This window comes from Falco naumanni, chromosome 7 (assembly GCF_017639655.2).
Source record: "Falco naumanni isolate bFalNau1 chromosome 7, bFalNau1.pat, whole genome shotgun sequence".
NCBI classification, from domain to species: domain Eukaryota; kingdom Metazoa; phylum Chordata; class Aves; order Falconiformes; family Falconidae; genus Falco; species Falco naumanni.
The window spans coordinates 7755617-7783342 of NC_054060.1; the positions used below are offsets into that span (position 1 = coordinate 7755617).

Genomic DNA, 27726 nt, shown 5'->3' on the forward strand with positions numbered 1-27726 from the left:
GATCCTTTCACTTTCCCCCACCAAATCGGTTCTGATGCAAAGTACAAACACCACACTCAAATGGAATGCAGCTTCTATAGTAACTTTGCATTTTCTGGTTTTTTTGTTTTCTCGGTACAAAAAGTAACTCTGTTTCTGCTCAGTTCTTTGAGCAAAAGATGCATGAGAGAGATGCTGGCTATTCCTGTATCTCATGATGATGCTTCCAGCTTCCTTGAGCTTGCTTGCCACCAGTCAGAAACATACTTGTTAAAACTGCTCAGGTCGTATTAACAGCCTGTAAATTCTTCCATTGTCTACTGGAAAGTTGGGGGTTTTTTTGTGTAAGATAACGTAAACAAGGCCTTTGAACCCACAGAGTTAGAAAGAAAAAAAATCCTTTTATGGGAACTCTGTAGGGTTTTTAAATCTGGAATGGCTTACAAGAAACATCACGTGTCCTTGTTTGTGCTGATGTCACATGCATTACTCCGCTGCTTGTGGTATCTCCTTAGCATTGCCCTTAGGCCTCAGGGCGAAGCGCCAGCGAATACCCAGTGTTCTTGGCTCCCGCTAAGGCTTCTATTCAGGGACGCAGCAGTCAGCTGGAAAGGAAACAGCCATGAAGTAACAGAAATGGATTTTATATATTTATGTCTCAAGCTTTCCTCCTCGTTTGTGGGTGAGGGTATAGTGCGGTTTTATAGTTCGGCTTCACTTTCGCTATGAAAGACTTATTAAAGACTCAAAACCAAGCGGTTGGTTTAGCAGTGTTTACGTGTCTACGTGCCTGTTACAATACAGGATTGAGTACCTGGGGAGTTCGCCCAGCACAGACTGGTTTTGCCAGCTTCTTTTTTGGTGACACAAGGCTGTGCTCAGGTGGCTGACTTTTGTTCATGCACAGTTGTGCCAGCTGAGCTCCAACAGGAATATTTGTGAGTTTAAATGCACTTCAAATGAGATTGCCTTTGTTTTGGTTACGGGCTCTCAGCAGTGTTTGCATCCCGAATGCAGCAGCTGAGAACAGTGCACCCTGTGAGGAAAGGCAACGCTATTCCCCAAGGAGTGAGGTTCTGGCGGGAGGGGGTTGTTTTCCTTTGGGTTTTTTTCAGGCCAGGGTTCCCAGACTCTCCGGACCCACTGTGGGTGGGCAGTGGTGCACAGCAACAGGCTTCAGAGTCCAGGGTTTTCCAGCTCGATGACAGTTCTGTCAAAAGGTTTGTTCTGGAGCAGGGACTGTGGAGACTGTGTAAGATGTTACTCTGTGGTGGACTGAAGTGTTACTCAAAAAAAGGAGTGATTTTTTTGTTCATTTGTTTTTGTCTTTTTATTAAGAAATAAAACCATTCCATGCACTGATGCAGAGATCTAGTAAACTGCTGCTGGGGCATAAGGCAGTGAGAGATAATGAAAGCATAAAATCGAGTTGCTTGCTTGCTTTCTGAAAATCTGTGGCAGGTAGGAAAATGGTATTGTTGTTTTATAGAATCAAACCTAAAGGCTTAGGTGACCCTGGGTAACCTTAGACGGGAAGGCTGGCAGGGATGGGGAAAGGCACCCAGGCTGGCCGCTGGACCAGGCTGCTGGCCAGGCAAGGAAAGGGGCTGTACTGGGACTGCAGGTCGCAGTGCTGGAGGGTACGTGAAGGATTCTCCAGTACATTCCCTTAACTGAAAGAGTTGTCTTCGGTGGTTTTTTTCAGAGCCTTTCTTATTCTAGTACAGAAGGTAGTAGTTTTGGCCAGTGGTGACTTCCTACACACGGCATGTTCCTCTGAGTACTGTTTACACAGAGAATTGGCTCGAAGAATTAATGTTAATCTTCCTTTTCTTATTTAAATTTGTCTTATTACTTGTGCTGCCTTAACAGAAGTCATCCTTATTCCACCTTCACAAACAGTGAAATCCTTTCTTGTGTTGTGTTCAAAGCTCGGGGTGATCTCTCAGGAATATCCAATTTTGCTGTGTCATGAAAATGCTGTTTTCATTATGTATGTATTACTGTTTCATTTTGTGGTTTTGTTTTGCCAGCATGGGACGTTGTACTGATCTAATCATGGATGTGCTTAAACAGATGATCTCACACTCCCTAAAATATTAATGCATCCCTGGCCATAAATGAAAACAACATGATTTTCAAATGAAAGATTAGAGAATGTCTTTCAGATTGGCAAATGTCTTTTGGGGATTACAATTAATTTTAATGTAATTTTTTGTTCTTCAGGAGGAAAAAAAGCAGTGCTTTACCTTGCGTGCTTCCTATTTTAATTCTCTCCAAGACAACACTGATAGGAGAGGGACTGGTAGTTTGAAAAAGGTACTCTGAGAGGCACTCTCATGTAGCTGTATGGCTGAGTAAGCACAGGATATTTTGGAGGAAAAAGAGAGAAATGTCAATTCAGAATAAAAGTACAAAATGCTTCTGGATGTCAGGCACCCACAAGACTGTTTATGGGCGAGCGTGTGGACGGGAGCAGAGGAGGTTGCGCTAGGAGCTATAGAAGTAAATCAGTGATTGGAAAGGAGGTCGAGATGTGACACAGGGATCTCAGCCTGTAAAAATTCTGTCACTTCGTCTTCCATCAGAATTGAACAATTTTCTAAAGCGCGTGGTCCGCTTGGGTCACGGATGGTTAGGCTCCAGCCAGGGCTCGTAAAACACCTCAGTAACGGGCTTTGCTGTGTGTTTCCTGTGCAGGTTTGAACTGATGCGCATGTGCTGGCAGTACAACCCGAAGATGAGGCCCTCCTTCCTGGAGATCATCGGTAGCATTAAAGACGAGCTGGATCCAGCGTTCAAAGAGGTCTCCTTCTTCTACAGTGAAGAGAACAAGCCTCCGGATACAGAGGAGCTTGACCTGGAGACTGAAAACATGGAGAGCATTCCTTTAGATCCCTCCTCCACCCTCCAACCCACTGACAAGCACTCAGGACACAAAGCCGAGAACGGCCCAGGTGTGGTGGTCCTCCGGGCCAGCTTCGAGGAGAGACAGCCGTACGCACACATGAACGGGGGACGCAAGAATGAGAGGGCCTTACCGTTGCCCCAGTCTTCGGCCTGCTGATCCTTAGAACCAGAATCTCACAGAAATAAAACACAGAAAAACACGTGCATTGGGGGAAGAAAGAAAGAAAATTACAATATATTCAAAAGCCTACTGTACCTCAGTGGATCTTCAGAACTGCCATAGCTGCACTTGGGAGAACCCTTTTTTCAGTAAACAAGTTATCGTATTTTTCTTTTTTCAATATGCAAGCAGATGTTTGTTTCAGTAAAGGACTCCATTCATGGGGCGCACAGTTGGCCTTTTAAAACTCTAATGTTAACACTTAATAGCAACAGAAAACTTGAGATCTGATGTCTCTCTCTCCTCTCTCTTCTTTCTCTTTCTTTCTCTCTCTCTCTCTTTGCTTCGTAATGGGAAACATATCTGCGTGCAAGTTCAACCGTACAGCACTTTTATCAGATCAAAGATATCGCAGGCCAGGTGGCTCCCTGGTACCCTTGCAAGCACCTGCCTAACACTGTAGGTCTTTATAAAAAAAAAAAAAAAAAAAAAAAAAAAACCAAACAAAAAAAATACAAAAAAAAAAAAGAAAAAAAACCCACCACAAACTAAAAAAGACTGGATTTTTAATGTTGCTCTTTAATCTTTTTAGGAACATGTAAAAGAATAAAAAGGGCCATCATTCGTCCAAGGTTGTTAACATTTTCAACGCTGCCAAATTTTGCCAAAAAACTGAACTCTTTGGGTTTTTTGTTGTTTTTTGTTGTTGTTGTTTTTTTTTGTAGGCATAGAAGGAGCACAGTAATCAACTGCTCTGTTTAAAAGAGATCCTGACCAATACATTCTATTCAATCATACACTGGTATTTAAAAAAAAAAAAAATATATCAAATTGTCTAAATCTTTTTTCTAAACTGGACAAAATGTGATTATTTTTTTTTCTTGTGATGGAGAAGATAAAAGGGATGGGGTTAAGAAACAGCCCTCCCTCCACTCCTGTCCCCATCCCAATGAATTCTGGACAAAACTGGCAGTGGTGAGCTAAATAAACATGTACATTTCCTACCAAAAAAAAAAAATTAACTGCACGCCAAAAATGAAACACGAAAATAACCGGCAGAGATCTCCATCGTTGCAGCCTGCCTTCCTTCACAGGCTTGCAAGGAAAAAAACACCTAGAAACATAAATTGGAGAAGACAAAAAAAGCAGTAACCGGATTCAAGTATATGATGCTTTGTTGACCTTTTCTCTTTATTATTAAGACTTCTCGAAGGGTCTTGCAGTTCTATGTTAGACCATGGATCATTTGCATACACATTGTCTTTTGTGTCACTTTTATAACTTTTTTACGGTTCAGATACTCATCTATATGTCTGTACAGAAAAAAGCTGCTATTTTTTTTGTTCTTTATCTTTGTGGATTTAATCTATGAAAACCTTCAGGTCTGCCCTCCTTCCCTTCCCTCCCACTTCAACAAATTTTCTTATGCTTTGTTACTATAGTGTGTAACTTTTACTTCCTCCTTCCCAGTAACTGATACCTTTCATATGATTTGCCATGAACTGTTTAATGCCTTTTTATAAATACATTTCCTCTTCCCCCCCCCCCATTAGTTGTTTTACAACATCTTGGCTGTGTGGGCTACAGGGCTTTTGAGGGGGACATGGAGAAAGAAGGGACACCCCACGCAGAAACGCAAGCTGTGCTGTGCTGTGGTGTTTTTAAACCCTGGTTTTCCTTCCTTCCCACTAACCTCTGCCCAGACAGCATGCGAGTCTCTTACAGTGCAAGGCATGATACAAACTCAGGTCAGAAAAAAAAAAGGTTAAATATTTAGTACATTCTTGTTCAGTGTTTATATTCATTGTTGTACAAGGGTCCTACCCCTCCTTCCCTCCCCGCTTGTTTTGGTTGTGGCACACATCCACCCACCCATCCCCACACACACTCCCCACACAGACACACACACACAAGTATATGTTGTTTGTTGTTGGTTTTTTTTTTTTGTTGTTTTTTTTTAAAAAATTTGTTGGGTACAACAGCAGACACCAGGCTTTTGGGTCATTGATTTTTTTCAGAAGACTATTTTAACCCTTCCACCCTGTGGACAAGAGCTATACCAGTTGCAGCTGGTGATGCCAGGCATTCTTAGGGTGGCCATTGAACGCTTGGCTCCAGAAAACCCAGCTCCTCACCTTCCTAATGAAGAAGCCCTCACGGAGGGCACCCTGGGCTGCACTTCATGCCCTTGGTGACGAAAACAAGCCACCAAAATAAACCCGCCACCAAAACCAAACCAAACCCACCATGCCATTTCCATGGGGCTGGGTAGAAAGCATGGAGCTGGGGCCAGTGGCTTGGCTGGCAAACGGTTAAGTGTTGGCAGCTATGGAAACCTGTACAAGTGCAAGCTCGTTGCTTAAATCATAGACCAAACCTCAGAACAAAAGAAAATGAGTAAGCTTGTTTGTTCAGTTGCAGAAGCCTTGGTGAAAGGGGAAGGAGGGGGCCGTCAGACAGTCTACAACCAAGGAGCCATACCAGTTGCTCATCTTACGTTAGTTACAGCATCGAAGCCTTTGTTTAGCACTGATCCAACCAAATGATGGCAGTGAAGAGGTGGTTCTGGGATGGAAATGTTTAAATCTTTTGAGTAAGAACAAAGAATTAAAATATACTGATTGCTAGTTTTGACTGGAGATTTTAAAAAAGTTTGTAGTGCTTTTTGCTTGTGTAGTTTAGGTCCCATTATCTTCTCTTGCCTCTGTCCCATAGTTATTTTTCCCTTTTAAAAATGAAAAAGACAAAAAAGTTAATTAAGAAGGTATTCTATGTAGGATTTTTTATTTATTTTTGTGATATCAGTTTAAATCACTGTAGAGATGCCCCATAATAAATCTAAATACTGAGATAAGGGTTTTTGAGTATGACAGGGGACAGTTTTTGATTTTTTTCAAACATTTATCTACCTCACTCTTATTTTTTTTATATGTGTGTATATAAAAAAAATACATCTCACATCTCTCAGCAGCCAATAAATGCCGTTGATACTGGTAACCTCTCACTCCATATACCACATGCTCTAGGTTCTGGAGGGGAACAGTCACTGCCTGTCACAAAGGGTCACTTCAGGATATTTGCCTCAATTCCAAGTTGTTTCTCCCAACTTTTTGGTTCAGATTCATCATTGTGTGGAGAAATCCAAGAGCTGTCTGACTTAGGGTGACCATTCTTTTAAGGAAACACGAAGGCTTTTTAATGTGCTGTCACGGCAGTCCTCAGGTCAGCAACAAAATGCTGTGTGTTTAGATGAGCCGGAGGCGTAGCTGACCTGATAAGAGGACTTCAGACCGTTTGATGAAATCTTTTACAGAAATCTATTGTTTACAATGTTTGAAGGTCCAGAAGAAGTACTGGAGTAAAGGGAATGGTCTTCCTGTTTGGCCTATAGAATGGGCTAAGTCATTCCTGCCGGTTTTTCCTCAGATGCCACAAGCACCAAAAAGACATTTGGCTGAATCAGCACCTAAAAATAAATTGGCTCGTACAGCAACAGCATTGCTTTCCTGACCGAAAAAACAGTGAAAAAACCTGTCACAGGCTGCCTGTTGATACTACTACATCGAGTTTACAGCTTTGGATCTTTGCTGCTTCTGTTTGACGAGAGCACTGATTTTTTTTTTTTTTTTCCACAACTAACATTGAATTGATTTCTTTTAACGTGCCAGTAAAAATCCAGTTCCCTTTTCTTCCCCCGTTTATATGCTTCATAACTGTGGATTCTGATGGACCAGCCATCGCATTTTAACTGCCCTCTGACAGCGTGTAACTGGTTTACAAGCACACAGGACTAACACGAGCTTGCCATCGACTTGATGTATAATGTTTCTCTTTTTCCAGCTCTGGCAGCTGTTCGTGCAGGTGTTGCTTGTGGTATCTGAATAATGCGGTGCTTGGCTACTTCGGGTTGTATGAGGCCTCGTGCATGCACAGTGCTGTGGTTAAGGACTACAGAGTTTTCAGAGGGAGCACTTCTCTCCAGCCCCAAGAACCCGGCAAAATTTAAAGTTTTTCCTAGGTTGTTTTGGTTTGCCATGTTATATTAAGTTCCAGTGACCTTTTGGTGCAGTGGCTCTTCCCCTCTCTTGCACATACTGATTACCACAACTGGAGATCCTCAGATCTTTCAGCTGGCTAGGAGGGTTTTGTTAAAACTGTCCGAGTTACTGGTTTTTATAATTGTATGTAGGTGGTTTTAAAATGCATTAGGAAGAAACACTAATGACTTAGCACCCATCATGATAAACTTTTCAAAAAGCACTTCAGTAGAAGACAGTCACGTGGCATCACATACGCACGCGTGATGGCAGTCAGCTCTCCTGGACCAAACCACCTTCATGATACCATTGCGTTCTGTGTTTGCAATTCAAGCTTAATTCCTTTTTTGTTCTGTTTGTTTCCATAGCTTTTTTTTGTCGTTGTTGTTGTGTTTTGTGCATTTTGAATAGCTTTATTCACATGGGTTTTTCATGCAGCCTTCCCTTGGACAGTAAATCAAGTTGTTTGTGCATGTGAACAACTGAGAATTAATGTTGGCTTGATAGAGTCATAATATGGTTTGTAATGTTGTTCTTCCCTGAGACCACTGGCTTGTCTGGTATGGAAAATTTATTTAGAACTTCAGCTATGTTTGAATAAAGTTAAAGTAATCCAGTTTGTTTGTAAATTGAAAACAAAAGCCCACCCAGCCCTGAAAACCAGCATTGTGACAAATGGTACCAAGATGTTTTAATGAAGTAGGATAACAAATTGGCGTCACTGCAGGGAGCAGGCAGCTTTGGTTTTAGTGCTCGGCCATTGCTTTCACCTGACTCGCATTTAAAAGCTGCTCGGTGGCACAGAAGGTAGTTTGGTCGCAAAGGAATGTGGCTCCCATGTAAACACAGAAGTGTCAGCTGCGTGGTACTAAATAAGGTGCTCTTTTGGGGGAGCGCTAAACTAGACACACAAGCCGAGCGTGATGGAAAGCGAGGCCAGCCCAAGCCTTTCTCAGCGTGATGCCTCTGCTCTTTAAAGCTGGTTCTAAGTGATGTATGATTCTAGGCCTGTTCGCACTGATGCTCCTCTTGGTCTTTAAAAACAAAGGAAAGCAAGCCCAGTATGCCCAGGACAACTGGTCACCAGGTGGAACTGCTGCCAGGTCCTTGGGAACTGCTGAGGGGTGTTCGGTACAAGCTGAGTCTAAGTGAATGACACTCCTATTGTTGGTATAACTCCATACATATATATCTATATATACATATATATATCTGCATATGTATATCTATAATATAGATATATATTGAAACCCTTTTCATTCCATTAGGATAAGTAACACTTGTTTCCTGTTATTCTTATGTTGTTTGTCAACCATGTATTTAATCACTGGGCTGAACAACAGTGGAGGAAGGTGCAAGGGATCCACTCCTTACTAACCAGTGATAAAAGCCAGATATTGCAACTTAACCCATGAGTAGCTGTGCAGACAAGAATTTAAGAACGATGTGTAGAAACAACACTAGTGGCCAGGGGTGCTGAAGATACAGAACTGTAAATAGGTAGGAGGGCTTTGAAGGATGCCTCAGATCAGGCACTGGGTGCTCAGGGCCGGTGGACGGCCCCCGAAATAGAGCCCAGCCAGGTAAATCAGAATTGAGAAGTGTTTGCGTGGAGACACGCGAACATGGAAGAGATGGAGATGGGTATTTACAGAGACACAGGGCTTGGCAGGAGTTGGAGGTAGTTTCCTGAGCTTAATATGTGGGACAGCGTCAGAGCTCAGGTATCACAATTCTGATCGTTGGTACTTGTAAATAAACCTCTGGACTTCCCAGCTGGAGCGCTGAATTCATTACCAGGAGTGTGACGGTTGTTGCCATCAGTCTGTATGAATCGGTCTCGACTTGCAGTTGGTCTGTTTTGCAAGTACCTTAAGACTATCACTAGTTTGTGTGTGTGCATATGCGTGTGTGCTCATCTTTTTTTTTTTTTTTTTTTTTTTTTGTATGCGTTTCGTTGATTAGTAATCCATTAGCATTTTCAATAGGGCTTTAAGTCCAGTAGATTACGGGTAGTCAGTTGACGAAGATCTGGTTTACAAGAACTAATTAAATGTTTCATTGCATTTTGTAAGTACGTAGAATAATTTTATAAAATGTTTGTAGTTTATAAATGCCTAAAATATAATTTAAGGGCACTTTTCTGTGTCTGTGTATGGGTGTGTCTGTCTGTTATCAGGTTTTTTTCATGGTACCAGTTTACTAGCTAGCTTTACAATATGCCAAAAAGGATTGCTAACTTGTCCAATTCATGGCTTGTCCTTCTCCCCCTACCCACCCAAGCTTTGTGTCCCAGTATACAGCGAACGAATATAAAGGAGTTGGGGAAATGTTCTGTATCTTCAGTATCCTGGTCTTCCAGAGCCCTCTGGTTGGGGTGGGATCATCTTAACTGGTCATTTCACTTTACTGTCTAGGGCAGTTAACTTAATGGATTACAAGAACCTCACTGGTCAGGGAAACAGAACGGGGTTTGCTGCTACCCAGTCTCACTTGTGCTGTTCAGCACCTGCTTCACGGTGGCCATGTGGTTTGAAGGATGTGACTGCATAAGAGAAAGAGGGAAGACAGTTTTCGTAATTACTATTGAAGAACTATTTGCAGATATCACTTTAAGAGTTTGTGTGCAGCCTCTAAAGATGTTGAGCACCATTTGAAGCTCTGTTGAAATGAGCAGGGCAGGGTCCCTATTTATTTTTATTTAAGAATATTGAAGATCCCTTCACCTTCGCCCTCCCAAATTTGACTAACCACATTGCTGAAGGGTTCTGATGATTTAGATACTGTTTAAAAATCAGCTCTTCTGTTTTCTGAACCAGTGAGGTTTGAGATGAAAGGATTGGCCAGAGTTGTCTACCTCTGGGACAAAAACAAAACTAGAAAGTGCTAAGGAATGGATGCAGTTGCAAATACATTTTCCGATTTTTCTTGTTTAAATTTTTTTAAGAGAAAATTAAACAATAACATGGCCAATTTATTACATGAAAAGACTTGCTGTGTATAAATTATTCCTAAAGAAATTCCTGTGTTTATATTAAAATGAATCAGTAGATAAAAAAAAATTTCAAAATGTTTTTGTATATTCTGTTGTAAGAATTTATTCCTGTTATTGCGATATACTCGGGATTCTTTACATTATGAAAAGAAGAAACTTTGTCTATTTTGAATGGCTGAAGCTAAGGCTCCTTTAGTTTCTCTTACTCTGCTTTTTTCTAGTAGTTTCAGTACTACATGATTTAAGTTAAATAAAAGAATTCTGTATGCATTTGCCCGTTTCTGAATTTGTTGCTCCTTAACCAAAGCAAGTACAGGTTAGAAAATTCAGAGTAAATCTTCTCTGGTTTTCTTCTACCCTTTCTAGTTACATTTAATTGAGCTACTCTGAATAAATCTTGTAGAGGTCAGTACTGCCATTATGTTGTGTTGAAATCAAAAGTATTTTTGTCCAGTGAGACCAAGCTTGTGGGCGCTTTTTCCACGGGACTTGGAGTACTGTTTTGCAGTAGGTACTTCCCTTCAATAAGGTAAGCATTTGCATTATTTTTTATTTATTTGAAGAAAGCCTATTTATTTACCCTTACAGCAATCCCTAGATGAGGCATTCAGCCATCCAGCATGTGGTTATCAGTTTTCTGTAACAGTCATTGGAAAAGGCAAGTGGCAAGAAAATGAGCATTATCTTGGCGTTTCTGGTTCCTCTGGCTCTTGCCATCAAAGTGTTGACTAAAATAAGGTACAGTGGTAGCCCAGAGCTTCATCAGCTGTCGGCGCTGTCGGGTTTGTTGGTTGTCCGTTTTGCTGACATGATGCCTGAGGAACGGGCTTTTGTTTCCCTGGAGAAATCCCAGGTGTCCAGATCAAGCTGCTGCTGTCCTGTTGTAGTGACCGTTTTTGAAAATTACCTGCTCATTTTATCTCGTCCTTGCCTTGTCACGGTGCTAGCAAGATCAGCAAAGAGAGCGTGCGTTGACATTCCCGGTGCACCGAAGGGGCGGTGCAGCACTCCTGTGCCGTGCCCAGCTTCCAGGGCGCAGGGCTCCTGTACAGAGCTGTGCGTGGGCAGGGAGGAGCCCGGCCTGGCGCGGGAGGCACAGCAGTGGTCTGTCCCTGACCCGTTCCACGTCTTACAATTTGAGATCTCATGTGGTTCCTGTTTTGTCAGTAGCATTGCATGCCGTAACGCTTCCCACAGCACCGGCCTTCAGCAGTTCCCTTTCCTGGGAGAAGGTAGCTTTCCGATTTTGACGCGCAGGTCCATGAATAGCCATGACCCGTTCTCCTGAAAGGCTTGTCTTTGTGCTGTGCTCTGTGGAAGGACGATGGTGTTCTCCTTTGGGACAGGCACTGAGAATTTGGGGTAAGTGGTGTTTTCAAGCAGTTGAAGCCCGAGTTACTAATAGCTTTATAGCTTTTACCAGGTTCCAGCTTTTTCTTTACTTTTTTTTTTTTAAGTTGCCCTGGGTTCCCAGCCCGTTTTTGATGTGGAAACAAGCATTTACAGCAGGTCACGAAGATAACTGTAAAACTTCATAAGAGGATCCCTACATGTGTTTTGTTTTCCCCCATATTTAAGTTTGTTTTTTTTTTTAATGTAGGCACTTCATATGGCTGGCTTGTCTCTCTGGATTTGGACAGGGGCTGAGGGGAACCTCTGTTCCATCCATCCGGTGCTGAAGGTCCTTACGGCTGTAAGTAGCCAGCTTGGTTCAGCAGGTCTTTAATAATGTCTTTCTATCAGAACTGGGATTAAGCATCTAAAATGTTTTCAATCCAGTTTCACGGTATCTTAAATCTGAAGCAACTTTACCATTGTTAGCAATACAGACTGCTAATCATTTGCTTTTTCTCTCAAGCTTTTTACACCACCAAGAGCTGTAAGCACTTGTTTGGGTTTTGTAAGGAAATTTCACTGAAAATAGCACAGAATGTAAAATCCTTTATGTAGGGGTTTACAAAATTTTGGGATTCACTTCATTTAAAAGGTAAGGAATTGCATTCTAAGAAATCTTTCGGGGTTTTGTTCTTTCTTTCTTACATCATCCATCTTACTCTCTTTCTTCTGCACGCTGTTTTAACATCTCTAAGATAATTGTCTGTAATGCTTTTCCTAGAAAGTCTGCTGTTACTGATCTGGATAATGGAGGCACATGGATGAAAGCTGCTCTTCCATTGCCATAATACAGGGAAGTGTAGTAGGTGTAATCACAGATATACCTGCAATATTATGAACAAAACAAAACCAGAAACCTGAATTAAGGAACAGTAAACTTTGATTAAATTTAAATATTCATTAAGTAGCCAAATCAGATCTGGTTTATTAAATTACTAAAAACATGCAAATAAAAGAAATGTTGAAATAAACCTCGTTTGAGAAACAAATGTTCCTTATCTGATGGTTTGGTTTCTCAGACACCCACCCAGAAGGAACTTTAAATAAAAAAATCACAAGACATCCATTCTTTTACAAGCTTCTATAAGCTGTGTGAGATGGGAAAGGTAACACAGCCCACTGGAAACTACAGCCTAGTAATACAGTTTTTTGTGTAAGTCATACAGTCTCACCATCTGGAGGGGTTTTTTCTTATCACCCTACCTTCTAACTAGCAGGTGCAAATCCTGAAATTAAGGGCCGAGATTTAGCTGATTTTTTAAAATGAGATCACTTACTGTTTTCTTTGTTTTCCTTTTAAATGAAGGCCAGCATAATAGAAAATTGCCTCAGTACTACTGAAACACATAATGAGATCACAGACATCGTTCTAAAGGTGCGTGTAATTGCTCTGTTCTTCAGTGTATGTATTTACATTTGGTATCCCTCCCAGTTGGGAAAAATAGATTAAAATCTGCTACTAGTCAGTATTGCTTTCAGACTTTCTTAATAGCTCAGGCTTACTGGGGTTGTTAATCACAGGGTATGCTGTGTTGAAACTTGTTTCTTTTGGAATTTACAAATCCATGGAAAAATAATCTACTGGCTGTAGTTTTTCATGAAGGCTGCTTTACATAACATTTAAATGTATCCCAATTTCATACTTTTACCTTTCTGAAGACCTTGCTTTCAAAGTGATTTTGGTTGGAGGAAAAGTCATTGCAAAGATTCTTTGAGGTTAAATGGGCTGATCGAGTTACTTCTGCTTTTACTGTGAGACCCCGATATGCAAGGTTTACCTTCCCGCATCTCTGGAAAAGGTGATATCAATGCCTTCCACTGAAATGTTTTTCCAGAGAGTCTTCATATTAATTGTAGATTCAATCTTTTCTGGGCCATCTACCATGCAACAGGCACCTTCTGGGTGAAAACCACAAGCATCTCTCTCTTGGTAGCCTTTGTTCTTCCCACACTGCTCAAGGATGATGAGTGCTTTGGCAGATGAAGCCAGCCCAACGTGAACAGTAAGCTGTTTTTTTCCCACCAGAGTGAATAACAGGAAATTAAAAATGAGACCTGTTTTTAAAAACATGTAATGCAATAGTGCCAAGCTTCAAGGTAGGGAGTCTTGCTGTAGCTGATGCCTAAAGAAAGCTTCGATAAGATATTATAAATGAGAACAAAATTATGCTGTAGTTTGTTTTTGTTGTGTCTAGTCAGCTCAGGACTTCAGAGCTGCGGTATTGTTTCTGCAGTTTACGGTGGATTCCCCCCCCCCACCCCTCCCTGTTTTCAGCATGTGGTTATGTTGTTTAAATGGCATGGGGTTAAACCAGCATGCTAATTATTGTGTGCTCCAAATTTCAGTTTGAAACCTTTATCACAGTTTTAATAGTTGCTTTTCAGAGTTGTCTGATGCACATACTGTGCGGTACTCTCTCGGAGATCTTTTTAAAGATCCACAGAGAACAGTAATGCTCATGAAGGGAACAATTTCTGTAACTTTCCAATTACTTACCAGTGGCTGAAGAGTTGTCCATGTCTTGAAGACTTGCTCCTTTGCTTTTTGGTAAACCACCGGTAGCTGCATGATATGGAGACTGATGTTTTTACCAAGGCCTCTCTTGGACAGCTCCTGTGTTTACAAAAAAGCCACCATGGACTTACAGGAGCATTGGATTTCTCAGACTGTGGTAAAGAAATGAGGCTGATCCAACTAAGAAAACATCTGAAAGAGCAATGTAATGTTGTCTAAACCTGTGCTTCTAAACATTGGTCTGCAGTGAGATTCATTTGTTTTGTGCTAGCTCCCCCTTTTTTAGCTGGAAGAGACTAAAATATGCAAAACAATTTCCTAATGTTATATCCATGTGGAGCCATTGTTGTGTTTTCCAAAGGGATACTTGGTCTCCAATGGGTGGGAGTGGTATTGCCTGGGGAGCCATGAAATACCAAATCTCTCAGAAAAGGTCCGCGCTTGAAAGCATCTAAATAGGCTTTGATACAGGTACGAGATGTTCCTCTGAAAGTTCTAGTAGGTAAACTTGCACTATCAAGAGACAAAGGAGCTGTCTGCTCCAGTGACACGTGACCTGCTGGCTTGAACTGGTTCAGGTAAGCTGTGCTGGCGGTGACTTGCCAAGGAGAGTCATATTTAGAATGAGTTTAATTTCTTTTTTGGTCTAGAATATGTTTCTCTAGTAAAAGGAAATGTTACATACTGGGATGTTATTTCTCTGTCATTTTCTTTTTCTTTGTCATTTTCCTAAAGAAAACAAAAAATTATGCCCAGAATTGAAGTGAAAGGAACTAAGGCACCCTTCAGAGCAGCAGACTGCCCACATTGTTGGAAGATGTTCTGAAGAATAAATGTCATGTGGAAATGACTTGGAATTTATTTTGTTGGTGGAACAGGGCTAACAAGGCATAAGCCTCTAAATAGAAGACAGGCAGCTGCAATGGCAGGATGCAGAAGGAATGCATCTGAGGTAGAAAGCTTGGTCCCACAGAAGTAAAATGATGGCTGAAAATCCCTGTTGCGTTTGAGTAGATCACTACCAAAGGAGGGTACAGATGAAGTTTCTGAGGGGGTTGTAGGCAAAACGTCAGCAGCAGAGGTACCTGGTTAGCCCAAGAAACCCGTAACTTCTCACTGAATGTCATTGTTGTCTTCAGTTTTCATTACTCACTATGGATACTCATGTGGATGAGGCCCACAGTTCTAAGCTGTGCTAACTGGGAAATTTGCCCTTCAACACTGGCTTCCTATATAAACTGTTCCAATGTTCTTGTCAGCGGAAGCATTGATTAGCTATGCTCAATACACTCTTTGACACAAGCAAGGAAACAATGCCTGCAGGGAAGTAAACACATTTAGAGAACAGTGCCAGCCTTTTTTCCTCTGGGCGCTGACAGTCTTTAAGAGACCATTGCATCATCTTGCTTAAGAATGATGTACTGTGTCTTAGCATCCAAAAAAGAAAACCCCAGCTGGCTCACAATTAGCATTTTTTTTTCGAAAGCATCTTTAATTTTAATGAGATTCTTAAAATTAATTTTAATGAGATTCTTCCTTTTTAAATGTAAGGCCTAGAGGACTCGACTACCCATAACTTTGGTACAGAATGTGGAGAGCTGCAGTAAGTTGTTAGGATGTTCTCCTCGTGCTCTCTGGACTCAGGCTCTCTTGTCACCATTTGTCATGGGAGAAACATGCAGAAATACTTCTGTGCAGGACAAAACCAGAAGCTGGCTAATAGCAAAGGGCTGAGAATTTATGTCAAAGGAAGATAGTTCACTATGTCCTAAGCACTTTCAGCGTGTTGCCAATAATGTGTATTACTTTGTTGTCTAAGAATCCTAACTATGGGCTTATACCCCATTAAACCAGATGTTGTGCAAATGTGGAAGAAAAAACAAGGGTTGTTCCTTGACTTGGCCAAGTCTCAGCCTTAACCAAAACCATTTTTGTGTTTAAGGTGAGAGACTGGAGATGGTTAAAGGAGAATAACTGCATCTGGAAATGAGAACTGGTCAGTTAGTTCAGTAAACAAGTGCTTGTCTTGTAGTTGAAACAGCAAAGGAAACTTCAAAGGAGGACAAAAGTTTTGGAGGACCTTTTTGTATGAAAAGTGGTTCAAAAGAAAGCATGAAGATTCTTTGGTAATTTCTTCTAAAAGGGAAATCAAATCCAGCATTATCAGCTGATGACCTTGAGTTGCTGGTGAGTTGTGGTCATAGGCTCAGTTTACTGGACTTCTGGCCCACGTTGTTACACGGCCCTCCCCAAAGAGAAGTGATTTGCACAGAACAGTGCTCAGATGCAGTGGGTTTGTGTCACACAGGGTGTCAGAAGCAACTTCAACTTCTAGAAAAATTCAGAAAATTTTACTGAGTTTGCCTGAGCTTTCATCAGTTTGGGTTGCTGGGGAGGGGCGCAGGGGGCCGCCTGTGTTAATTTTGTGAACCTCATTCAAAAAGGCTTGTCTTGGTGCAGAAAGAAAACCAGAAGTTACCAGTTGACCCAGTCAGTCTGCAAGTATGTTGCTAAGAAAGTTTGTTTGTTTGTTTGTTCAGTGGTTTTATTCCCTTTTTTTGTTTTCTTTCTTTTTTTTTTTTTTTAATCCTGCAGAAACCTTTTTTTAAAGCTTTAGGGATGTCAGACAGTTCCAGAACAGAAATGAAGGCACTAAATAGCAATGTCTCCTTAGTTTCACAGGTGATGAAACTAAAGCGGAGAGGGAGAGACAGACAGATTAAATGACAAATCTCCAAAGACCACATGGTTAGTGGCAGGATGAAAAACTGCACCCAGAGATCTGATCCTCATCTCCCGATAGCAAACACAGTTCCCAGAAGCAGTTGGAAATGTGACCTGTTCTTTGCACTAATAGTTTAATTACTATGAATGTTGTCACTCAACTTACATTTGTGCCCTATTAACTGGGGACTCTGACCTTGATGGTAGACTGCCCTGATAGGTTATTTAGCTGCCAAGTCACAGACAGGAGTTTCTGCAGGCTACACAGAAGCAGGGTCAGATCAAGGGTTATTAGATGACCCCATCAATGTGGAATGTGGAATAAATAATTTGGGGGATGTGGAATTCTGAGGGTCCCGTATGGTGCTGAAGAACTAACGCATCATGGTAACTCAACGTGATCTGTCAGCAAAAGTGAAGTAAATACTTGGTGGTGTTTTCGTTTAAGAGAGAATGTCCTGCACTTCCACAGTTAAGGCTGCTGGTGGTGGAGCCTTCCTGCGTGTTTTAGGAGGTGAATGGAGTTTGAGAACCATGAAGAACTTAGTGAGACAGGTTTCTGAAGGTGAAGCTGTCTTACTAGTGCTAGACAACCATATTGGGCCACGTGACAGTGTCTATAAAAGCTCTGAAGTTTTTCTCGATCACCCTGAACTGACACGTTCACCTGTTCTTTCAGAGCCATTGGACTATCCTCTTTTCCCTGAACGCTGGAGGGGTACTTGCTGAGGAATGAGGACTCCAACTCTGTGGATGCCATGCTGGTGAATGCCTGGTGTGTGAACTGGGTGGTGCTATGATGAGAACTTGGGTTCATGCAAAACCAGGGTGCTCCTCACGTTCTTGGACAATTATTTTTTCATATGATAAAACGGGCAATGTGGGACAATGCACTGCTACACAGTATTGGTAAGAAATCCAAGAATGCAGAACAAATACGCTGTCTAAAACAACAGAAATAGAGATTAACATTTATCATCTGATTCCCGGGGATTTCAGAAAATGGAAATTGGCTTATTCACCAAAAACAGTAGTAGTGAATAGTTACTTTGTAAGAGAAATAATATCACACAAGTATTTTTCTGAGTGCCCAAGGAGGTCATAGAAGGGATGCAACCATTGGAATGGTCTGTGTGCTGTCTGGATCGACCTCTGATCCTCCCTACGGCAAGAAAAGAGGTTCAGGAAAACAGCTGATCCCATCGGCAAGGCAGAGTGCAACAGCATCTTGCAGGGAAGCTGCTAATGGGGATTTTAAAGAAGCAGTTGTGCATTAAGTGTTGCTCACAGAAGGGAAGCTATTGCTCTTTGGCAAAGACTGCAAAAAAACATGGGAAGCAAGGCTATGCTTTGAGAATTAGGGCCCTGGAACTCTTGTTACATGTATTTTTACAGGGTTTTGGATGTTTCTGGTATGACCCTTCTGGGATGTGAACCCTTGAATTACATGTATCAGCGTTACAACATCACTGAGTGTGCCACAGTATCCAAGCTTTTGATAAGGAACCAGTTCATTTTGAGGTTCTAATTAAGATAGCTCTGGGTAATGCTACAAAGGCATTAAGCCTGAGCAATCATGTTTAGTAGCTGAGCTCTGGCTGCTCAGTACTTTCTCAAGGATGAGTCTGAGTGCACTTTTGCTTGGTTCTCAGAAAAGATCCTCGGCAGGAGGGCTTTGTGTCAACTTAGTGATCCATGCAGGAACCCCAAGCCAAGACAGGATTACTTCCAGCTGTAAATACTAAATTTTTCTATCTTTAATAGATGTGCATAAGCTTCCCAAAGACCATAGGGCTACTCTTATGAACAAGGCCAATGGAACAATACCGTGAGATTGCTATTTAGCGTGGAGAAGCCTATCAAAATTCAAAGTACTTCCAGATTTGCAGCAAATTTCTCTGAATTGTCTGGATTAACCACCTTTGCCAGGGAATAGGAAACTAAAGCAGAATCCCTAGTATGAATGCAACTTAATTCCACACAGAGGGTATCGCATCAGAGGGAAAAGGGTTTGTTCTCCTCCGTACGCAAGGACTGACATCTGTGTCGTTATGGAATGCTGTAGCCCTTGATATTTAACTTCCTGGTGTAGCCAGCACATGGCATTGTTACAGAAAACTCATCTCATCCTGTGTTTTCGCTTTAGGCTGTTTTGCTTGCAGATAAAGAACGTATTTTATTTTCAGCCGGAAGAGGATGATCTTGCACCCAAAATTAAAACCAATAGGGATCAGGAAATAATGAGTGAGAACATTGTCAACTGACAAATATTTGCGGTTTAGGGCACGTGTTAAATTGGAATTAAGATAATTTATGAGTCTCCTGTGATGACTGGGGTATGGAAAGGTATCACAGAAGTATTTTTGTTTCTTGTTAGCCTGCAAAAATAACGTCCCTCATGACTTTGAGTGGGTAATAGATTTCTTCTACCAAACACCAAGTTGCACGCAGTGGTCTTCACCCAACAAAATTAGAATCAAAAATATGTATGGGTTGGTAGAGTTGCTATAGCTTTGGTCTTTGGAAAAATGTACTAGCTCCTTGTTTTTCAATCTTCTTGCTGCGACTGCACTTAATTTTCAAGACAGATCTTCAGTAGCTGTCACCAAAACTTGTAATATGATTATCTTTCTATCACTACTAATGCTTTCTTACAGCTACCTTTTTCATTTCAGTGTCCAGAAAAATTTAAATATTTATGGGCTAATTTCAGTCTCTGTAATAGAACATAGTCCCCTCAGTTTGTTTTAAATGTCTTACTTTCCATTTTTACCAGTAGTATCTATTGTTTCTTGCAGATATTGGACCAATGTTCTAATTCAGTTTTACTATCTTGACTACTCTGCAACTAGTTTCAGATTTCATTGTGTTAACCTTCTTCCTACCTTGGAATTGCTGAGAACTTGTGTGAAAGACCCTCTCAAAATAACTCTGTTCATAAATACCTTATGAGAGTAACTGAACTCAAGGAAAGGCCATTGTCTGGGCTAGGGAGAATGAATTAACCTTGCACGTGACTTGTATGCATACTCAGCAAATCTCTGCAGCTCTTCCTAACTGTCTGAACATATATGCAATGATATGACCTTTCATACTTTATATTGAGCTAGAGTACTAAAATAGCAAACTAGTAAACTATTTAATTGCAGCAGACATACTCTTACGTACAATGGTTGTATGTATTATTTTGTGAGACATATTTAAAGACAGAAGTTACATTACTGTTAAAACTTAGATAATACTTTAAAAAACAAGTAACGTTGTTCCTGAAAAATAATTTATCTATAGAAACTTCTGGTGTGTCCCACAAAATGTGGGTTCACACAAAGAATAATTTAAAAATAAACAATTCTATACAGAAAAGTTTATGCTGAAAGCCAAGTATCCAAGCCACGTCTTTGTATCACCCAGCTAAATTTGTTCTAATACATATATTTAGGAAATATGCAGGAACTTTCAAGACTCTTAGACCTGTAACTGTTTTTCAAGCTGTATGGAGGGGGAAGGAATCCAAATCATCTTGTTTTCAGTTTTAACTGCAGACTTCACTGTCATTTGAAAGTGGAAGACTACACAGAAATGTGAACACATACTTAGAATTGTCATGCTTTAGGTTTTGTGTTCCTGAAGTAGGCAGTAAGAACTCAATAGGTTACACTTGTATGAGAAAGAAATCACCTTGCACAGGCATGATACAATGCGTTGTGGTATGAGATGATGTGTTTACTAAAGAGAGAGATAACCTGTGGCATATGCATTAACTGCAGAGAAGGCACCTGGGTTAAAAAAATACCCTTTTTTAAAAAATCAAAGATAATATTTTGAAAAGTGCTTAAATAGCACAAAAAAAAAATCTTGCAAATAAAATAACGTTTCACTTCTTAATTATCCTTTTTCTTCCATGTTGGGAGTGTTCTCCATAAGACACAATTCTGTCATGAAAATTGACTTTTTTGAAGGAAATGGGAAGCCTGAAAACAGTTTGCATTGGGATCTTCATGAAATCCCTCCCTCCGCTTTTTTATGCTTACCTTCACAGCTTCCCAGCTAGAATTAACCAGGTATTGTCTAAACGGACCAAAACCTGAAAAGAAAGAAAGGTGATTTTAACCCATGTGTGCTTTGCAATTGTAGCTTAGGTGCCGGCATGTATGCACACACGTATTTGTTCTTTATCTTCATATTTTTTGGTTATGGAGATGGAGTGATTTAGCCTTTATAACACTTCAGGGAATAGTATTTTCATTTTTTATATGCGCTAACATAAGAACTAATCCTGCAATATTCATTCATGTCAAGGCTTTCTTATGAGATAACCTTAACTGAAGCTGGCAAATATACTGGAGCCAATAGGACAGACCATGTAAATGATTATTTTGGGCAAGGATCATCATCCATAGAAATACTGCTACTAAAAGATCTGGTGTTAAATACTCCCAGATCACAGTCAATGTACCATTCTTATTGTTAAAGCTCATGAAGATGAAGATATGCATATTTAATGAAGATTTCTGAAAGAGTAAAATAGTATTTCGTTTGTGATTTTTTTTTTTTTTTTTTAACCCCAAGTAATGGAAACTTAACTTTTCTGTCAGGGAAAATGGGCTTTTTGTGGTGCGGGGCAAAATCTCTTCCTTCACTTTTTTCCCACAGGAAAAGAGAGGAGGAAAGGTAAAAGGACTCTTTGAGTCCAAAGTACTACACTTAATTTTATGCATTTTTTTTTTTTGGTGAAATGCTTTTTTTAAATGAAAAGGCAAAACATCTCATTTAGAGCTAGATGGGTATTTTGTCATGAAAAAGTTTGATGGTAATCTCCCACTATCTTTATTAATCTCTATGACTGTTCTTAATGCAGAGTATTGCCAAGGCTGGGTGGCAGGAAAATTAATGCTAGGCTTTAAGCATTTCTCAATTTGTTAATACTTATAACTGCTCAGTCTTTTCTTTTTGTATATTATGAAAAGCCTGATGGTGCTGATATTTTTGACGGTGTTTTCCCCAGGTTCGAGTTGGTACTATGGAGAGGGAATCGGGGAAACAGGACTCATTTCACATTAAGAGGGAACATAAAACCTCACAACCTCACTGGTCCCACTCTGCTTTCAGAGCAAAATTAGGGTGATGCCTACTCCATTTTGAAGCTGTAGTTGTTGTGCGTGTTTCTGTACCTGTGTGTGCAGAACTGTAGAATTGTAACAATAAAGGTCACAATGAAACGCATGCATCTCACTGGTGGCCATAAGAAACTACTGCTTAGGATAAAATTGTTCTATGAAAAGAAATTACTAAATGTAAGAGTTTTACAGTACTGAAATACCTGCAACAACTTGGAGACCTAATTGAGTGAACAGTATCAGGCACTATATAAAAAACTGGGCTCACTGCCAGCAGGTTTATATTATGGGCAGGTGAAAATGTGACAAGAGGCATGCTGTGATGATCTCTGTAATTAATCTCTTAAAGATGCACCTGTGTCTTTAATGGAACACACTAGTCTACAATTATTTGAACAAGTATATTTCTGCACCTAAATCACTATCTAAGGGGGGGAGAAAAACTACTAGGATGCTAAGAAGTGTGCGCATCAAGGGTACGTGCCGTAAATATCATGGGATAGAACCAGATTATCAGCCTTTTAAGAGGTTAGCAAATACCTCTTGCTGTCTCCTGCACTCCCATTCAGCTCAATGCCAGTTATGTCTAGAGCAAGCCAAACTAGTTCTGCCCATCTTGCAGCTATTAAAAAAAAAAAAAAAAGTGTTTAATTGAAAACAGCAAGATGCAAATCTCTTTGATGTAGCTTCAACCTCATTCCTATGTCCTCAGATGACCTGCAGTGGAAAATTATCCAGCAACTCACATGTCAAGAAATGTGTAATGATTGCTTTTAGATGAGCCAGTGGCAACAAGAGGAACAGCGAGTTGCAGCATTCCTTAAGAGCTTTAACATTTTAAAGCTCAGAAGTTTCTAGCTGGTGGTTCTGCCACTGTGATTCAGCACTAGTTATAGCCAGCAAGAGAAATGCCAAATCTGGTCCCTTGTGTGTGTGCTGCATGTTCAGGCATGCTCCTTCGGTATATTTAAATTTAATGATCTAGCAGTGATGAGGCAGCATCTCCTGTTTAAAACTGCCTTACCTTGCCATGAAACTGAGACCCTGAAACTTGCCATGTGTTGCTCTAATTCTGGACACTGACTATGTGACATTGTGATGCAACCCGGTTTTCTTGCTTCAGAGCTCCTTTTGGGTAAGCTTTATCTAATACTAGCCTGCACTGCCTTGAGCTATGTGGTTTGGATCAGAGAGAATGTCAACAAAGATTAAAACATGGAGAGAATGAACAACAAACCAAACTGGATGGCAGTAAAGAGGGCAGACTGCAGTCTGTTTCCTCTGACATGCATCTGATTTTTCTGAGGAAGGCACAGCAGCAAGTTATTTTCCATTTGGAGTTGTTAGTATGACCATTTGCTACTGTTTTTCCCTCCAGGGAACTGTTTACAACAAAGTTCAAGCATGTGTGCATACTGTAGCTAGCTAAAAGATGAATAAAAATAAAAATCTTACCAGTTACAACCGCAGTGCTGGAATTTGAATCCATTAAATCTATGCTTCAGAAGGTGAAATCTTGTTGTCTTTCAGTTCCAAACAGTATTATAATTCATGTGTCTGTGGCAAACTTCTTCATTTGGGGCACCTTGTTTTCTCCAAGCTGTGATGTGTCTGGATTCAAATGAAAGGGATGATTTCTGATTCATGTAACTTTCAAAGCAAAAATTGTTACGGCTCTGTATTAAAGATAGAAGGCTGACTGACCGGCTGACTGACTGGGACTGCCCCAAACTTCTTTTCCTTTCTTCAGGCGTGCAACTGTATTTAGCAAGAGGAGGAAAGGCTTAAAGAAACTTCTTGCAAAATATTCAGCAATATTTTTCATCAGAAACCTATTTATGTACAAGTAAACAGAAAATTGAATCAATTCTATTATATCTCTGTGGATATTCTATTTTTAACACAGTTGTAATTCACTTTAATAATGAGGAATGACAACTACAAAAACATATCTGTCTATTTGCACTGTTCTTAAACTTTTTATTACTTAAAAAACTCAGAGGTAACTTTGCTGTTCGTTCTCATACCAGTTATCTAATTTACTAATCTTGATCTTTATGTTATGCTTTTTGTAAAAGAGTTCTAGCACCTTACACTTTTAAAACCAAACACCAATAGGAAAACATGTATATTTGCTAAACCAAAATATTTACTCAGTAATATCCTTGAATAAGCTATGTGTTCAAAAATCTCACAAGGTCAAAGGAACTCCAGAAGCTGGGTTATAGCTTGCTGAAACTAGCGAGTTTAATAACTGGTCTGTCTTCGTTAAACTGAAGCATGAGAACCAATGGGGGGGCCTGAAATCAAAACATATGCACATTGTCACTGCCCAAAACAAAAGCATATGAAAGTTCTCTTGGGAATTATAACTATGTGGGCAGAGGGTTTCGCTGGGTCTTGTTTTGAGTAGGAAGTGTATGTGTGTGCATGTGAGAGAGAGAGAGAGGGAAGGGAAGCTAAGAATAGAAAGCCACTATATAATCTCAAGAGAGCTGGTAATTGTGAGACCTTAGGAAAGAAAAAAAAAATAAAAATCTCTGAAGAAACCTCTCGGATTGATTGGTGGCTGAATGAGGTTTGGAGCTATGAGCTGTGGGTCATTTAAATTCTCCTATTCTGAGACACAAAGGAACTGGTGTATTCTTTTAAATATAAAGACCCTGATTCCTCCATCCATTTCTTTCCCTGACTAACACAAGTTGCAAAATTAACTTTTGCTAGCTACTGAGGCTGAAGGAGCAGCTAATACAATAAACACAGACTTTTCTGCAGTTTTAAAAAAGGCAAAATCTGCCACTGACATCTGTGAATTACATCTAAAAATTCATCTGTCATTCTCCTGTGTCAGTTTTTACCAAATAATTTTTCTGTGTGACCAGTTAGTAAAACTCTTCCTGTGACACTGAACAGGACAATGACATACCAGTCTTCTTCTAGTTATTTCTGATTTGTGCTGCCTTTTTTTTTTTTCAGTGATTAAATCTAAGTACAGGGTGGTCTAATGAACAAAGCACATGCAAGGAATAAAGCAAGATTTAAGGTCTATAGTTGCTTAATTAATTTCCTGCATGAGAAATTATGTGGTTTGCTTGGGACATTATAGCTGCTTTGTAGATATATATGAAGGGTATTGCTTGAATGCTGTAAAGTACTAGGTATTTTATTAGATACTCTTGTGTAGCATAGATATGTCTATTAGATCCATGCACTCTGAAACAACTGTTATCTACTCTAAAGAGAGTAGAAAAAATATAAACCAAGGAAGATTATTTCAGTAATCCTTCATGAAGAAGCTGATAGCAGAAAATTGGGGGGACATCCACACACACCCCCACACACCCTGACACTTTAATGACTTTCATTTAAGCATTGTCTTCCAACAGTTTAGTCCCTTTCCAAAATTAGAGGTTTGGTGATATGGTAGTAGAGATTCCAAGACCTTTCCAGTGTTGTTATATACTTGTTGAAATGTGGGAGGAATGCTGGTGGTTTGAATAAACCAGGAATTTGACAGAGTGCACTGAAATTAGTTTTTGCACTGATTTAATTGATTGCTTTGTTCTCATGCTTTATGTGCATGGTAGTATACTTGGAGGAATAATGCATGTATTGCAGCTGCATTAAATTTCTGTAGCAAGCAGAAAATAAAGGATATGGTAGCTCAAAAAAGAATTTAAAAATCTTACGGTTAGGCCTAAGTTCTACCGAGAATTTTTATTCAGAAATTAAACCTTTTTTTTTGCTTTACCATTTCTTCAGCTGAAGTCAAAGCTATGCTTGAAATTTTTGTGAAAGTATGATTGTAGCTTTAATATTAGCAGTCATATGCATATATTGACTGTAACAATAGTTACCCAGGTCACTGGATATTTGAGGTCTGTGCGAATTCATCTCCCCATCCATAATTAAGAAACCAAGCCCTGGGTATTTGAAGGCAAGTCAGAGACACAGCTGACTCAGCTGAACACTGGTTGTTTTTCTTGCTATAGACAAATGTGATTGGCAAGGCACTCATCTTGAGGTAAAGAAGAAATGGAAGCAACTCAACTATGAAAGCCCTGGTTATCACCTTGAGTATTTTTCTGTACAGTTGTCTGATACATTTAAAAATTATTTCAACTGCCGAGTAAGAGAAAGACGTATTTTCTGCAAATGCATTCTGACCACATTGCAGACCTGCCAGAATACTGCTTGAAGAGCTTTTTAGTGCTGATGGTAACAGGAACTGAATATGGCCTTTCATTTAGAAACAGCTCTTTAATTTTTATCTGTTTTATTATTACTTACATATAGATTGTTTAATTTCTTGTTATTGACTGGCACTGACCAGTGTTTCATACTGTTAAGTGGGAGTGTTTAATATATTCCAATTTTTATCTCAGCTGTTCAACATTCAATGAGAGGAGGGAGAGGCTATTTAACATTATACTATAATGGGACTTTAAATAGAAATTTTGGGATCTAACATCCTATATTTCTTTTCTAATAAAAGTAAATGATCCTCAGGAAAGACTAAAGCTGGTCTTTAGGTAGATGGAATGCAATGTCACAAAAAGAAGAGACAGGATTTTTGTGTAAAACTTGCTATTCCCTGTGGACCAATGCCTCTTCTATAACAAACTCTATGTAAATGAAAAAATGTAATGGCAATTTCGTTTACCTTTTTTTTTGGATAGAAAACGTTATGTATTTTATGTTGTTGCCTTATTTGTATTAGTTCTTCTGCAATTGATACCATTGGTGTATACCCAGTGCTTAGCAATAATGAAAAATTTGAAATTGTATATCATTTCATTGTAGTCAAGCTGTTGGGTGACTGTTATAATTTCTATTCTGGTCTTCTTGCAGTATTAGCAAAAACTAACTGCTGTGCATGGACAGACTTTTAAATTTTATTTTTAGTTGTTTATAATAGTTTAATGCAGGGAGAAAGTACATTAGCAAGAGAGCATGCAACTCACGATCAATGGGTAGCTTTTGTTCAGGTGTCATTTATCATGCACAAAGAGACTCTGCAAGCAGGATACACACAATTTAAGTAATTATTTATCAGCCAATATGCAAAATAGATAGCTAGGGCTAACAGATTACTGGGCCAAACAGTAATATGTTTACCATTCTTGCTAAGAAAACTGATGAGTCTTACCTGGCCAGGAAGTTTCCAATACACTGGGGAAAGCTGGTCTCTGCCATTTGTTGGTATGAGCTGATCCTCAGCATTACTGAGCTATCTTAGCATTTCTGCTTTTCTTTCCTTATGTATCTTTTCTCTTGAATCTTTCACCAGCTAATTACTGTCATCCCAACAACAGCACTTCTGTGTCTTTAGCTTCTTATCTTTCATGACTTTAGCTTGGATACTTTCTCATAGCTTAAGAATTTTCTCAGTAGAACACTGGCAAGGTCACACAGCAGTGCTGCATCAGACTAGGCCCTGGAGCATGGTACAGCCAGACCTCTGGTCTGTGTGTGACATGGGGAGTCGAGGAAAGTTCACAGCTTCAGCTGATCGTGACAATGTGCTGAAATCCAATGATGTGCAGTGCGGTTGTGTGACATCTGCGTTTTGGGAGTGTCATTGTATGGGCTGAGATCACTTTGTCCTATTGAGTAAAGAAAGTACAAATCTACTTTAGTATGTGTTTAAAACCATTCGAAAGGAGAGGCAACCTTATGGAGTTTTTGGTGGCTGTGCTGACAGGCGATGGAGCGCCTACTTATGTGAGGCACTCGGGACGCTGTCTTCAAACCCTGTCGCCACATCGCAGCCGTGTTCCCAGCTGACTGAAGTGCAAAGGTCGGTCTGTTTCTTTGCAAACATCCTGTCATTTCCATGTACTTTTCGCCTCTTTGACTTTGATACTTGTATCTCCTTTTTTAAAAATAATTAA

General features: G+C 40.0%; 2 protein-coding genes across 4 annotated transcripts in view; one reads left to right on the forward strand and one right to left on the reverse strand.

Moving 5' to 3' along the window:
• Window positions 1–10351, forward strand: part of IGF1R (insulin like growth factor 1 receptor) — a 195635-nt gene extending 185284 nt beyond the window's left edge. For both annotated transcript variants that reach the window (XM_040599601.1, XM_040599603.1), the window contains exon 21: window positions 2680–10351. In XM_040599601.1, the coding sequence (XP_040455535.1) occupies window positions 2680–3046 (367 nt within the window). In that variant the 3' untranslated portion in view covers window positions 3047–10351. The remainder of the gene's footprint in view (window positions 1–2679) is intronic.
• PGPEP1L (pyroglutamyl-peptidase I like) lies at window positions 5012–27663 on the reverse strand. Of its 2 annotated transcripts, XM_040599606.1 has the most exons (6): window positions 26982–27663; window positions 23288–23443; window positions 20747–20799; window positions 13974–14090; window positions 13255–13484; window positions 5012–12300 (listed from the first exon to the last, which is right to left on the reverse strand). In XM_040599606.1, the coding sequence occupies exons 2-6, from the start codon at window positions 23319–23321 to the stop codon at window positions 12132–12134; spliced, it is 603 nt and encodes a 200-aa protein (XP_040455540.1). In that variant the 5' UTR covers window positions 23322–23443; window positions 26982–27663; the 3' UTR covers window positions 5012–12131. The 2 variants fall into 2 exon arrangements, with proteins under 2 accessions (XP_040455540.1, XP_040455541.1); XM_040599607.1 differs by lacking the exons at window positions 20747–20799; window positions 23288–23443; window positions 26982–27663 and having other exon boundaries at window positions 13255–13609; window positions 13974–14065.
• Between the last annotated feature and the right edge of the window lie 63 nt (window positions 27664–27726).

Coding starts and splice junctions, on each gene's coding strand:
- PGPEP1L (XM_040599606.1), bottom strand. CDS start 23,321: ATGGATTCAAATTCCAGCACTGCGGTTGTAACTG. Junction 14,091..20,746: donor CTAGCTGGGAAGCTGTGAAG/GTAAGCATAAAA, acceptor TTGTAAACACAG/GAGCTGTCCAAGAGAGGCCT. Junction 12,301..13,254: donor TTTTCCAGAGATGCGGGAAG/GTAAACCTTGCA, acceptor ATAATATTGCAG/GTATATCTGTGATTACACCT.